The 13,283-nt window shown below is 48.6% G+C and overlaps 1 protein-coding gene across 4 annotated transcripts in view; it reads left to right on the top strand.

The window, feature by feature from the left end:
- Window positions 1-13,047, top strand: part of srcap (Snf2-related CREBBP activator protein) — a 48,921-nt gene extending 35,874 nt beyond the window's left edge. For 3 of the 4 annotated variants that reach the window (XM_083787328.1, XM_083787326.1, XM_083787325.1), the window contains 6 exons: window positions 259-455; window positions 1,046-1,160; window positions 3,405-3,539; window positions 3,813-3,989; window positions 4,203-4,286; window positions 4,585-13,047. In XM_083787328.1, coding sequence (XP_083643454.1) covers window positions 259-455; window positions 1,046-1,160; window positions 3,405-3,539; window positions 3,813-3,989; window positions 4,203-4,286; window positions 4,585-11,493 — 7,617 coding nt within the window. In that variant the 3' untranslated portion in view covers window positions 11,494-13,047. The remainder of the gene's footprint in view (window positions 1-258; window positions 456-1,045; window positions 1,161-3,404; window positions 3,540-3,812; window positions 3,990-4,202; window positions 4,287-4,584) is intronic. The other variant, XM_083787327.1, reaches the window with a different exon arrangement.
- Window positions 13,048-13,283: the final 236 nt, after the last annotated feature.

Below are 13,283 nucleotides of genomic sequence, written 5' to 3'. Positions count from 1 at the left end.
AGTTTTTTGTTGTTCATGTGATTAAATTGCACAACTGAACTTTTACTACTACATGTTTTGGCACTAGAAAAAAAAAGGAATTCAGTTGGAAATGTGCCATCCAAATGGCTCCAAATGGACTTGGAATATGCCTCCAAATGGAACATACACACTCCTTTCTGTTACGACGTTCAGTTCAGTACACACACATACAGTACAGTGATGTATTTACCTCCCATAGAAAAGTGTATTAATTGTGGACCCCCCCTACCCCCCCAGTCCCTAATGGAGCGATTCAACGCAGACGCGAGGGTCTTCTGCTTCATCCTGTCCACGCGAAGCGGTGGCGTGGGCGTCAACCTGACGGGCGCCGACACGGTAGTGTTCTACGACAGCGACTGGAACCCCACCATGGACGCCCAGGCACAGGACCGATGCCACCGCATCGGGCAGACCAGAGACGTCCACATATACAGGTAACACAGGTGCCTCGGATGCATTTAGTTCTACAGTATGATAGAAATGTATTAACTGTATGTCAGATTGAAATATTGAAATTGAAATCTGTTCACCATCTCCTCTCTGTCTTAACCACTTTAAACCTGGAGTCCCTGTTATGGGCATTTTTTTCTTTTTTTATTATTATTTTCAATTAAAGAAAATGGCAGATCTACAAGCTTACGGTACACAACGTTGTGAGCAATCTAGCTCAAGCTGTTATCTGCTCTTCAGACAGGACGCGTATTCAACCAATCACAAAGTGGTGTTCACGAATATATATTAAACGAGGTCTTCCAAATGTATATAGAATTTTCATTTCTGCTTGGAAGCTAGCTAGCTAGGCTTCACCTCATTTGGTTTCTAGTTGGAAAATCAAAGAGTGGTGGAGACAGGACATTGGCTTTATTTTCGACTACCGAAATACAGTTAGGCGGCAACATTTGATAATTGTGGGAGCCAATACGTTTGTCTCAAACAGTTAAACTGACAACATTTAACGGCTCAACATTTCCAGTGTAGATACCAGCTTGAATTCTCTTTGGTCCTTCCTCTTTCCCCTTCAAAGGCTGATCAGTGAGCGCACGGTGGAGGAGAACATCCTAAAGAAAGCCAACCAGAAGAGGATGCTGGGTGACATGGCCATCGAGGGAGGGAACTTCACCACCGCCTTCTTCAAAGAGGTACGTAGGTTTGAACACCAGTCACCGGTCTCAAGTGTCTTAAGTCTTAACCCATTTAGGCCTAAGGCCGATTCTAAAAACGCCTTCTAAAGCCTGACCTAAGTTTTCTGAAAAACTTCAAATATTTATATAGCAGCATCAATTTCTTGTCATTTTTTAATACTGTACATACTGTACAGAACCCAAAAATGGGTTCCCGGCCTTAGGGGGTAAAACACCAAAAGGGGTTCCCGCCCAGAATGGGTAGGGTCCTGTACTGTACTGTACTGTATTTATTAATTCAATCTCTAGTTCAGGGGTTCCCAAACTGTGTGCACACTAGAGTCACTCTGGTGTGCCGTGAGACGGCTCCAGCTGTGCCTTGGGATTTTGTGACAAACACACATTATTATTATTGCAATCTATACAACTATAGAAAAGCTTCAGAATTATTATTTTATTTACTATCTGTACATTTATTTATTTATTATCTGTACATATTCTACACTATTCAACACAAAGTCAAATCTTATACCCTGTAAAACAAATCCCCCCCCCAAACAACATTTAACTAGCCATGTCATTATAGGTGTCATTTTCTTTTGATCTTATTTATTATCATTTTTGCTGTAAAAATAAAAGAAATTAAGTACAAATGGATAATGGTGTGGGCAATGTTCCCTCCAAAAGAATTCGGTCTGAGCAGACATCAGCAACTACTGAGCAAACATTACGTCACCTTGACACCAACTATCCAAACGTTAGATAATGTGAAGTGAGCGACGGTGCGATCCTCACTTCACACAGGTGTGATTTTTTTTTCTTTTTTCCAAATGGATTTTGGTATACGAGTGAATCAATGAATAGTTACGTAAGGTTACACAAGTTACAACATTTTTTATATCAAGGTGGTAGGCTAGCAATTTTAGGAATATTCAGTTAGTCTATATCAGTGGTTCTCAACCTTTTCAGGCTGTGACCCCCCAAAGTAATCATATTTTTGTTGCCTATCTTTATCATTTAATAATCTACAAGCTCGTTGGGAACTTGTAGATCGGCTATTTTCACAATTGTTACCTCTATCTTTATCATTTAATAATCTGGAGTCTGTTTGACCAGTTTTGGTTTTGCCGATTACTTTTGATGCAGTAATGGTATTTTTTCTTTTAGAGCCTTTGAGGTATTATAAAAGTCTTAAATTTTCACTTCACTGTCATCTGGGGTCCCCCCCACCCCCAAATCATGTGGGGACCCACAGGTTGAGAACGACTGGTAGCCTATATGAATACTCAATATTGCTTTAAATGGGGGGCATGAGAAAACGGAAATAATTTATTGGGGCCCAGGCAGTGGCGTAACCGTCTGGGCACCCGACTGGTAATCCAGTCGCAGTGTGCCGCGGGTTCGACTCCCGTGCCCGACACGGCCTTTACTGCATGTCTTCCCCCACCTCTCTCCCGTTTCCTGTCAGCCTACTGTCTGTCCCTTAAAAAAAACCAATAAAAGGCGTAAGCCGCAAAAAAGATATCTTAAAAAATATATATATATAATTTATTGGGACACACACACACACACAGCCACACACATGCACGCACGCGCGCACACACACACACACACACACACACACACACAGTACACCGGACTGGAGGCTTGTTGTGCTGTAGTGATAACCACGTTAGCTAACCAGCTAATGTGAAAGCTAACGTTAGCCCCCCTCTCGTTGTTGTTGCGCACAGCCGTGCTTTTATCCACACTTCTATCCGTTCGCCTTTTAAATCTAAATGTAGCCTACCAATAACGCACAGGTCCAAGCAACGCGATCTTATCTGGTTCTTGGGGTTTCATTAACATTGACTGCACTGGTGTGGTGCCTGCTCCTGCTCCTGCTGCTGCTGCAGGAGGAGGAGAGGAGACGGGGAGGAGACCTATCTGTCGCCTCGCCTGTGTAATCTAAATAAAGTGTAAAGTAAATACAAATAAAGTGTGGGCAAATGTAGACTCGGGATAGGTATTATTATTACTGTAGTGTAGATGATACTAGGGGGGCACACAATTTCTTTTTTAAATAACTTATTTTCTTTTTACACCAGCGTCTGTGTCTGTGTGCGACAGATTTCAGTTGTGCGCGAGAGCATTTGGCCATGTGTGTGTGCGCGCACGGGCGCACCTTAGGGGGAACATTGGGTGGGGGGGGGGGGGGGTAGACAAAACCACTGTCCACTTGAGTAAGAATCACTATATCCATTTCGCCTGTGCCTCCCTCAGCAAACCATCCGTGACCTGTTTGACATGAACGAGGGGGAGAAGCGGGAGGTGGCGGTAGAGCTGTCTGTGCCCCAGGGAGAGGAGGAGGAGGCGGCGACGGCGGTCAACAAACACAGCACCACCATCCTGGAACAGGTCAGACACGCTTACTGAGTTGTGAATGGCTATATTAACACATTGATGATTTTAATGTGTAGACTTGATTTTTGTTTTACTTGTGTTGGGTGAAACTGACGATACTTATATTATTATACTGAATCAGAATGATGATAAAAATATTCAGAGACACAATACCAGAGAAATAACCCCAGTGTTTGTACTGATGCAGACTTAATCTACTTGCTTACAATACTTAAGTCGTGCTAAATTGATGGACCCTAACCGACTTCTTTCCAACATGTCCGCCAGGCACTGTGTCGTGCAGAGGACGAGGAGGACATCGTGGCTGCTTCCCAAGCCAAGGCGGAGCAGGTGGCCGAGCTGGCGGAGTTCAACGAAAACATCCCACTGGACGACGGAGGGGAACAGGAGGAGGTTGAAGAGCTCTCTAAAGCTGAGCAAGAGATTGCTGCCCTGGTGGAGCAGGTGAGTTGTCATAATCGAGGACCCTCTTGAAAATCTCAAGACTTTTATCCTCTATAAGGCCCTATTCTAGTTTGAGGCACTGGCAATGAAAAAATAAGCTATTTGCCAATATTGCAAGTTAAGGATTTAATTTAGAATGTGGTATTGCAGTTTGGGGTGAAAGAACAATAAGGGCATGCTTAATTTTCATGTAAAATGTCTTTCCCTATCCAGCTAACTCCAATCGAGCGCTACGCAATGAACTTCCTGGAGGCCTCTCTGGAGGACGTGTGCAAGGAGGAGTTGAAGCAAGCTGAGGTGAGATAACCTCTGTCCTGGATTTACAAACTAACCAAGATTGTGTGTCTCATTAACATAATTCTTAAATGATAGATAGATAGAAATAGAATTACAGATGTTATTTTCTTTTCTTAGTCCACATACAACACTGACCCATCAATAGAAAACAAAAAAATGACAAATGTATCATTCCAGATATTTTTGGGTCCATTTTAACACTTTGTTAAATTAACACTGAGGATTATTGATAAAGTTTACATAATTGTGTCAATTTCACATAGATCTCCTTTATGTTTTTTTTATTGTGGTTATCCAGGAGCAAGTGGAGGCTGCCAGGAAGGGCCTGGACCAGGCCAAAGAGGAGGCCCTGAAACTCCACGCCTCGTCTGACGATGACAACTTCTCGTCCCCACCGGCCTCCGTGGAGCCCTCCCAGCCGGCCCCGGCACGCCGTGGCCGCAAGCCCAAGGACAAGACCGTCATCCTCACCTCCACCAGGACCAGTGGCAGGCTGCGCGGAGCCTCTCCCGACACTGAGCCTGAACCTCCCACCCCCAGAGAAGTGCCTGACAGAGTACGAGGTCTGAGAGTACGAGGGGCCGCCAAAGACACCTCTGCTGCTGCTGCTGCTGCTGCTGCTGTCGCTGCTGCTGCTGCTGTCGCTACCCCAGCCCGTACAGACCACCCCAGGACCACCTCATCAACAAAGCTTCAGGAGACCTCCAAATCCTCGAAAGCCTCCTCCCCTGCCAGAGACCACCAGACTGTCAGAACCAGGACTTTGTCAAACCGCTCTCTCTCCAGTCCAGTGCCTTCCTCCGCCCCAACCTCTCCTCCTCTTTCTGGGGGAAAACCGCTGACTGTTGGAGAGATGGACAGCAGGTCCATCAGGAGAGCAGAGCGGGAAAAAGAGAGAGAGAAGGAGGAGAAAGAGAGGGGAGCTTCTGTGTTGTCTCAGGAGTCCAGCTGCCCAGTGGACCATCAGCTGTACTCTGCTCAGGTCAGAGATGAGGAGAACAAAGACCAAGGCTCCATGTCTCCCCCGTCAGCTGGCTCCCTCCCCCGTTCACCTCGCAAAAGGCAGTCGGCCGATGGCGAGGTTCGTGGGGGCCTGGCCGAGGATTCGCCGTCAGCCAAAGTCTTGCGGAAGCTGCCTGGGCGGCTTGTGACTGTGGTGGAGGAGAAGGAGCACACGAAGAGGAAGAGGAGATGCAGCAGTACCGGAGGTGTGGTCTCCTCAGAAGAGACGACTACAACAGAGGAGCTTGCAGGTGGCTCAAACAACGAGCCAAGTAGAGACGCCACACCCCACAACCCTGACAGCAAAACTAAAGGGACCCTTTCCAAATCTGCTCAGGACCAACACCCCAACAACCCTGACAGCAAAACTAAAGGGACCCTTTCCAAATCTGCTCAGGACCAACACCCCAACCCCATTGCACAGCCGCAGCCTGTCAGAGCATACCCTCCTTACTCCCCGCCGCACCACTCTCCTGACATGCCTGTGCTAAGGAACCTGCCCGTGAGACGCAGGCTGGAGACCGAGTCTCGCCTGGCCGCCCAGTTGGTGGAGCAGGGTAGGGGCAGGGGAGGACCCCAAAACAGGAAGATCGATGCTCCGCCTGGCAAAGACTCCACTTCTTCCTCCGTAGGGCCCAGTGTGAATTCCCCAGTGGCGCCAGTGAAAAGGAAAAGGGGCCGGCCCCCTAAAACTCCCCTCAGTGCTCCTGCACCTGTGCTTTCGCCTCCCCCGCAGCCCACCTCACTAAGTGAGGAGGGGAGCCCCACTCTATCCCCAAAACGCAAGAGGGGACGTCCTCGGATATACCCGTTAAATGTGCCAGATGCTGACGGTGCAGGACGGAACTCTAATAAGCCCCCTTCAGCCAGCACTACTGGTATATCAAGCCCACGATCAAACACTTCTGAACCGTTTGATTCTATCACAGAGCCAGGGGGCCTGCCTGCCCCCACTGAACCCAAGTCCAATTTACCTCCAACTGTCAGCACCAGTCAAGAGTCAGTCAGCACCCCATCTGCCAAAGCTGAGGAACAAGACACTAAACCTGTGGTACCTGCCCCAGTTCCAACCACTGATCAGAATCCCCCACAGAGCTCAGCTCAAACACCACCAGACTCGACACAATCCCCAGCCTCAACGTGTGTTCCACCTGCACCGTGCAAGGCTCAAAAATCACCCTCGATCCATCAAGCTTCGGTCTCCACAGCCCAGGTCAGCAGTTCGGCTCCATCTCCAGGCACGGCCACAATGTCGGCCCAAGAGTCTGCACCTTCCACTAGTCACCCCAACGCAGTGACTACTTCTTCAATCAATAGCGCTGCTCCATCACCAGGAGCCGCCACCTCTACTACACCTGTCCCTGCTCCGTCTCCATCCACAGACACAAAGACACAGACGGTTTGTTCAGCTCCTACCACCACTGCTGCCTCAGTGGCTGCTACAAAAAGTCCCACAGAGACAAAACCTATAGTTTCTACAGCGCCTGTCCCATGTTCTGCCAAAGCTCCCATGGCCACCACTGCGCCTACCACAGCTTCCCAACAAGCCCCTGCCTCAGCAGACACTACCACAGTCTCCAAAACGGCAATGCTTTCATCACCTGCTACGACTGCAGTTAAATGTGACTCAACACCTACATCTACCCCTGCCTCTGCTCAACACAGCACTAGTTCTGTCACTACTGGCACAGCCACCAGTGGGACTGTGGCAGCCACCACTTCTAGCCCAACTACAGCCTCAGAGAAACCAGGCACAGCTAAACCAGTGACTGCAGAAAAGGTCATTGCAGTAAGTACATCAGTGAGGTCGGTCACTGTCGCCACCACAATCCCAGCCAAATCTGTCGGTGATGCTGCATCGGCCATGTTATCGTCCACAACTGACGTTACAGAAACTACAAGAACGCCAGCTATGGCTAATATAGCTGCCACCAACAGCAACCCTGCAAAACCATTAGCTGTGCAGTCGGTGGCAAAGACGGTCACAGCAACCAAACAGACACCATTCACAACTGTCACAACAACCAACTCGTCTGAGTCCGAGTCCACTGCTATGACGGCTTCAGCTCCTCCTGTTCCAGCTGTGACCACATCAACCAACTTGATCACCACAGCCCCAGTAAAGACGGTGCCAATAAAGTCATCCCTCCCAGTAATATCATCTCTCCCAGTAAAGACAGTAACGTCACCCCTCCCAGCAAAGACAGTCGCAGTAACATCACATGACGTGACCCTCCCAGCAAAGACAGTCGCAGTAACGTCACCGATCCCAGAAAAGACAGTCACTGTAACGTCACCCCTCCCAGAAAAGACAGTCGCAGTAATGTCACCAGTCCTAGAAAAGACAGTCGCAGTAACGTCACCTCTCCCAGAAAAGACAGCCACTGTAACGTCACCTCTCCCAGAAAAGACAGCCACTGTAACGTCACCTCTCCCAGAAAAGACAGTCGCAGTAACGTCACCTCTCCCAGAAAAGACAGCCACTGTAACGTCACCCCTCCCAGAAAAGACAGACACTGTAACGTCACCTCTCCCAGAAAAGACAGTCGCAGTAACGTCACCTCTCCCAGAAAAGACAGCCACTGTAACGTCACCCCTCCCAGAAAAGACAGACACTGTAACGTCACCTCTCCCAGAGAAGACAGCCACTGTAACGTCACCCCTACCAGAAAAGACAGCCACTGTAACGTCACCCCTCCCAGAAAAGATAGTTGCAGTAACGTCACTTCTCCCAGAAAAGACAGCCACTGTAACGTCACCCCTCCCAGAAAAGACAGACACTGTAACGTCACCTCTCCCAGAGAAGACAGCCACTGTAACGTCACCCCTCCCAGAGAAGGTAGTTGCAGTAACGTCACCCCTCCCAGAAAAGATAGTTGCAGTAACGTCACTTCTCCCAGAAAAGACCGTCGCAGTAACGTCACCCCTCCCAACAAAGACAGTCGCAGTAACATCTCTCCCAGAAAAGACGGTCACTGTAACGTCACCCCTCCCAGAAAAAACTGCCACTGTAATGTCACCCCTCCCAGAAAGGACTGTCGCAGTAACGTCACCGATCCCAGAAAAGACAATCGCAGTAACGTCACCAATCCCAGAAAATACAGTCACTGTAACGTCATCAATCGAAGAAAAGACAGTCACGGTAACATCAGTGAAGACGGTCGCCGTCACGTCAACCCTTCCAGAAAAGACAGTCCCAGTAACGTCAGTAAAGACAGTTACAACACCCCTCCAAGTAAAGACTGCTACAGTCACCTCATCCGTCTCAGCAAAGACTGTCCCAGAAAAATCGTCCCTCCCAGAAAAGACAGTCGCAGTAACGTCAGCCCTCCTAGAAAAGACGTCTACAGTCAAGTCATCCCTTCCAGAAAAGACGTCTACAGTCAAGTCATCCCTTCCAGAAAAGACGTCTACAGTCAAGTCATCCCTTCCAGAAAAGACGTCTACAGTCAAGTCATCCCTTCCAGAAAAGACGTCTACAGTAACGTCAGCCCTCCTAGAAAAGACGTCTACAGACAAGTCATCCCTTCCAGAAAAGACGTCTACAGTCAAGTCATCCCTTCCAGCAAAGACAGTCCCAGTAACGTCAGGAAAGACAGTCCCAGTAACATCACCCCTCCCCGACAAGAGGGCTACAATAACGTCATCCCTCCCAGTAAAGATGGTCCCAGAAAAATCTCTCCCAGCAAAGACAGTCAATGTAACGACACCGCTCCCAGCAAAGACGGTCCCAGTAACGTCAGTAAAGACAGCTACAGTAATGTCATCCTTACCAGAACAGACAGTCACAGTCACGTCATCCCTCCCAGAACAGACAGTCACAGTAACAACACCTCTCCCAGAACAGACAGTCACAGTAACAACACCTCTCCCAGAACAGACAGTCACAGTAATATCTCTCCCAGAACAGACAGTCACAGTAACAACACCTCTCCCAGAACAGACAGTCACAGTAACAACACCTCTCCCAGAACAGACAGTCACAGTAACAACACCTCTCCCAGAACAGACAGTCACAGTAACATCTCTCCCAGAACAGACAGTCACAGTAACACCTCTCCCAGAACAGACAGTCACCGTGACAACACCTCTCCCAGCAAAGACAGTCGCTGTAACATCACATGACGTGACCCTCCCAGCAAAGACAGTCACAGTAACACCCCTCCCAGAACAGACAGTCCCAGTGACAACACCCCTCCCAGAACAGACAGTCCCAGTGACAACACCCCTCCCAGCGCAAGTAACAATTCCTACAGGGACATCAAAAAACATTGTAACAACCCCGTCCAAACAGGCCTCTAGGCTCATCACAGAAAAGACTGTATCGGCTACGGTATCATCAAACGTTACACATACTACACAAACACCCACTGCCACTTCAGCAGTAAGCACTACCAGTTCTCCAACAACCACCCAACCCCCAGCAGTCGTTTCCCCTCCGATACCCATCCCGACTCCCACTAACATTCCTACAGTGGCGTCCAACCCAACACCTGCCCCCTCCATTGTCTCCTCTGTTGCGACTGTATCAGTGAAGCAGTGCTCTAAGCCAACTCAAAAAGAATCTGCAGATGCAACAGACTCTGTACTGGTGACAGACACTGAGGTTGATACCATGGTGGACAACAACAGTGGGACAGAGGCGAAGGAGAGCTTGAAGTCTGAGCCCATAAAGAGGAAGGCAGAGAGCTCTCCAGGGGCTAAAGTCTCAGTTAATTCGCCAACCCCCTCCCCGCCTGAGTCGGAGACCCCTGTGGCTCATCAGCAGGAGAAAGCGAAGCAGCAGCAGCAGCAGGAGGAGATGGAGAAGGTTGTTGGAGATGAGAGCACCTTTGGTCAGAAGAGACTCATCAGCCGGCAGAGCAGTCAGGAGTCTGCTCGTTCCTCTTCTCCATCCTCCAGCTGCTCCTCAGCCACACTCACGCGTCACGCTCATCACAAAAGAACGTATGAGAACCGTCATCCTGCTAAGAAGAGGCGAGTGGACGCTGCCTCAGAGAAGGCAGAGAAGGAGATAAAGAAAGTGGAAGTCGAGTGCACAGAAAACAAGGCAGGGCAAGGAGGCAAGGAGGAGCAGACCGCTACCTCTCGGAGGGGGCGTTCCAGGTCCCCTTCCTCTTCCTCTGACTCAGACAGCGCCAAAAGCAGAAAGGAGCGTGGACTAACCCGTTCGGTAAAGCGCGGGCTACAGGACCAGGAGAAGGAGGGAGAGAGCCACCGACAGAGGAAGAGGACGGCACGAAGCTCTGACAGAAACAAGTCCAACAGTACCGCAGAATCCGGCAGTGACACATCTTCTGTCCGAGTTACCAGGAAGTCTGCAGGATCTCAGCCCACAACAGAGAGCAAACCACAAACCAACAGCGTGCCCGCCACACCTCCTGAACCAGAAGTTCTGGGCAAGAGGTGTTCAGCCCTCAATGCAGCAGCCAAGCTCTTAGCCATGAAGGGTAGAGTGGACACACCTGGTCACACCACCAGGAAAGACCATGGGGCTAAGGCTGGGAACTCCCCTGCTTCTTCCACTGACAAAAATCTAATGTCTAGAAACAAAAGCGTGCCAGCCTCCCCTCAGACCAACTCTCTCAACACCAGTAACAACAAACCAGGTGGCAGCAAACCCCCCACTCCCACTCAGACCTCCCGCTCCACCAGACAGTGCCCCGGTTCTCTCCTGCCTCCCCTGGACTTGGAGGTCAAGAGGTGCAGGCGGGACAAGGGAAAGGTCAAGGAGAAAGCCATGGAGAAGGACGGAAGTAAAAAGTCGTCCGAGGGGAAGGAACGGGAAGGAGAGGGTCGGTCTTCGTCGCGGGGCCACAGTGCCTGCAGCAGCATGAGCAGTGACGGGGACGGCGAGGGTGGTGACCACAGCAGTAGGAGCCGTAGCAGCAGCAACAGCAGCCAACGAACCCTGAGCGGCAGCTCCCAGGGAACAGAACCCAGGGAGTCCCGCTCCCGAGCCACCTCGTCGGGAAGCGAGCGGGACCGCAGCTCGGAGCGTGGGAAACACAGGGACAGAAAGGATGGGGAGGCAAGGGACAGCTGTAGGCGGTCCCAGAGGTCATCACAGGATGTGAGCAGCGGCTCTGGAGCCGAAGGGACTCCCGACAGGGTGCTGCGCAGTATCGCAGCACTGGCAGCAGCGCAGGCCCGCTCGCCTGCAGCAAGCACCCGTTCCGGCCAAGTGCGTCACCACAAGACATGACAATAGGGACAGAGGGCCAAAAACCTAACTGGAAGGGACAGAGAGGGGTAAGTGGGATGCTGTAACGGAGCACAGTAGGAAAATGGAGAAATGTGAACCTCCAAGGTTGCTGCTTTGTCCACACTCTAATATGAATGCAAGTAGAACTGTGAGTGTGGTACAAGCCACGGACCTCCCCGCCTCTCGGGCCCTCTCCCCCTCCAATTGGACCTGGTCCCCTCACCAGCTCCGTCAGCTGGGGGAAGGCTCAGGGTAGCCAGACTGGGGAGAGTTGGTGACACTTTCACAGTGTCCTCTCTGAGAAGTATAATGAGTTTCGACGGTCAGACAACTATAGAGACAGTGGTTAAAGCACCTTGGGACTTGATACAGGATTTAAAAAGGTGCAAAAGGTGATATTGGCAAGTTGTTAGTTCACACTATGTACTGTAATCATTTAAAAGACTGGAAAACTCAGATATTATGTGTTGGGGATTAGACCGCACCCTCAGCTAGGGTTCTAAATGAAAAATCCTTTGTGCGAATAAAAATAATACTTTGGAGTGACCAGATGTATTGTAAGTCGAAGGTTTTAGACAGTTCGTTTCTGAAAATTCTGTCAGTTGTTCTGACTATTGTTTCTTTGCAGTCAGTTTATAAGTTATGGATATTTTATTATTTCTTCCAGAGTATTAGGAAGACAAACAGATCTGTAAATGTGATCTCTGCTGCACTATGCTGGAGCTTGTCTTTCGCTTGGGCCCCTCCCTCCCCTCTACTCATCATGTCTTGACTTCATTCTAAATCTAGCCTTTTGCACATCCAATACGTGGCCCACAGTTTTCAAGTGCATTGTGGTGTAGTATTACATATTTTCTTATTTTTGTTTGTTCTTTTGTTTACATCAACCCAGTTAATAATTACGTTATGGTACCTCAGAATGTACCGCCGGGGAGCCCTGAATACGTCCATCTCTCATGCTAGGCTCCTGTCTTTGACATGACTTATTTTGCTTTTGCCTTCCCAAAGCCCGACTTTCTTATGGCCCATATATCGTCACATTCATGCAAAAAGGGCATCTATGTAATTTAAAAAACAAAAAAACAGTGCCTGTTTGGCCATGGGTTTTGACCCCCAGTATGCCTTGTGAAGCACCTGACACGTGGTGTGAAACGTCATGTTATTGACGATGAAGTAACTACTTAATATGTTCAAGGAGCCTGTTAAAAAAGGAGCCTGTGCATCAGTGCTACAAATTTATTTTTCACCTGGATTTTTACTGTCATGACTTCATTGTTCCTCTCACGTGTAATGTAGTCTGAATATAAAATGTTTGAATTAAAAGATTAACTGGTACAGTACCCAGATGACAATAAATCATCACATTTCCCTTTGGACTTGCATTTCCCACAGCTTTCTAAGCAGGGGGAGGGGGGACAATATGGTGATGGTCTTATTTTTTATTTTGTCTCTTTTCATTTGTTACATTCCCTTTGTTCCCTTGTAATTCCACATCGTTTTACTTGAAAGATTAAAAGGACAAAAATGACAGTTGAATAAAAAGACCAAAAATAAGCTGATATCTTTTTGTATTAAGATTTCATAATTGTGACTGTGGTTGCATATCTTGAGAGAATTTATCGTAAACCATGGCAAAAATGTATTCGGGATACTATAAACTTTTTTGTTGTTACGGTTTGTAATGTCCTGCAATAAGTCAATTTCTGAACTGATGAACATGCGGTTTAAAGCTATAAAGGGCTAAATGTAAGGGCTCCTGTGTAAACATTTAAAAAGAAATTGTGGAGAAA

Source organism: Protomyctophum parallelum (assembly GCF_964188405.1).
Source record: "Protomyctophum parallelum genome assembly, chromosome: 17".
Taxonomy (NCBI): Eukaryota; Metazoa; Chordata; class Actinopteri; order Myctophiformes; family Myctophidae; genus Protomyctophum; species Protomyctophum parallelum.
The sequence above is the reverse complement of the archived record's forward strand: the minus strand, read 5'-3'. Positions and strand labels throughout refer to the sequence as shown.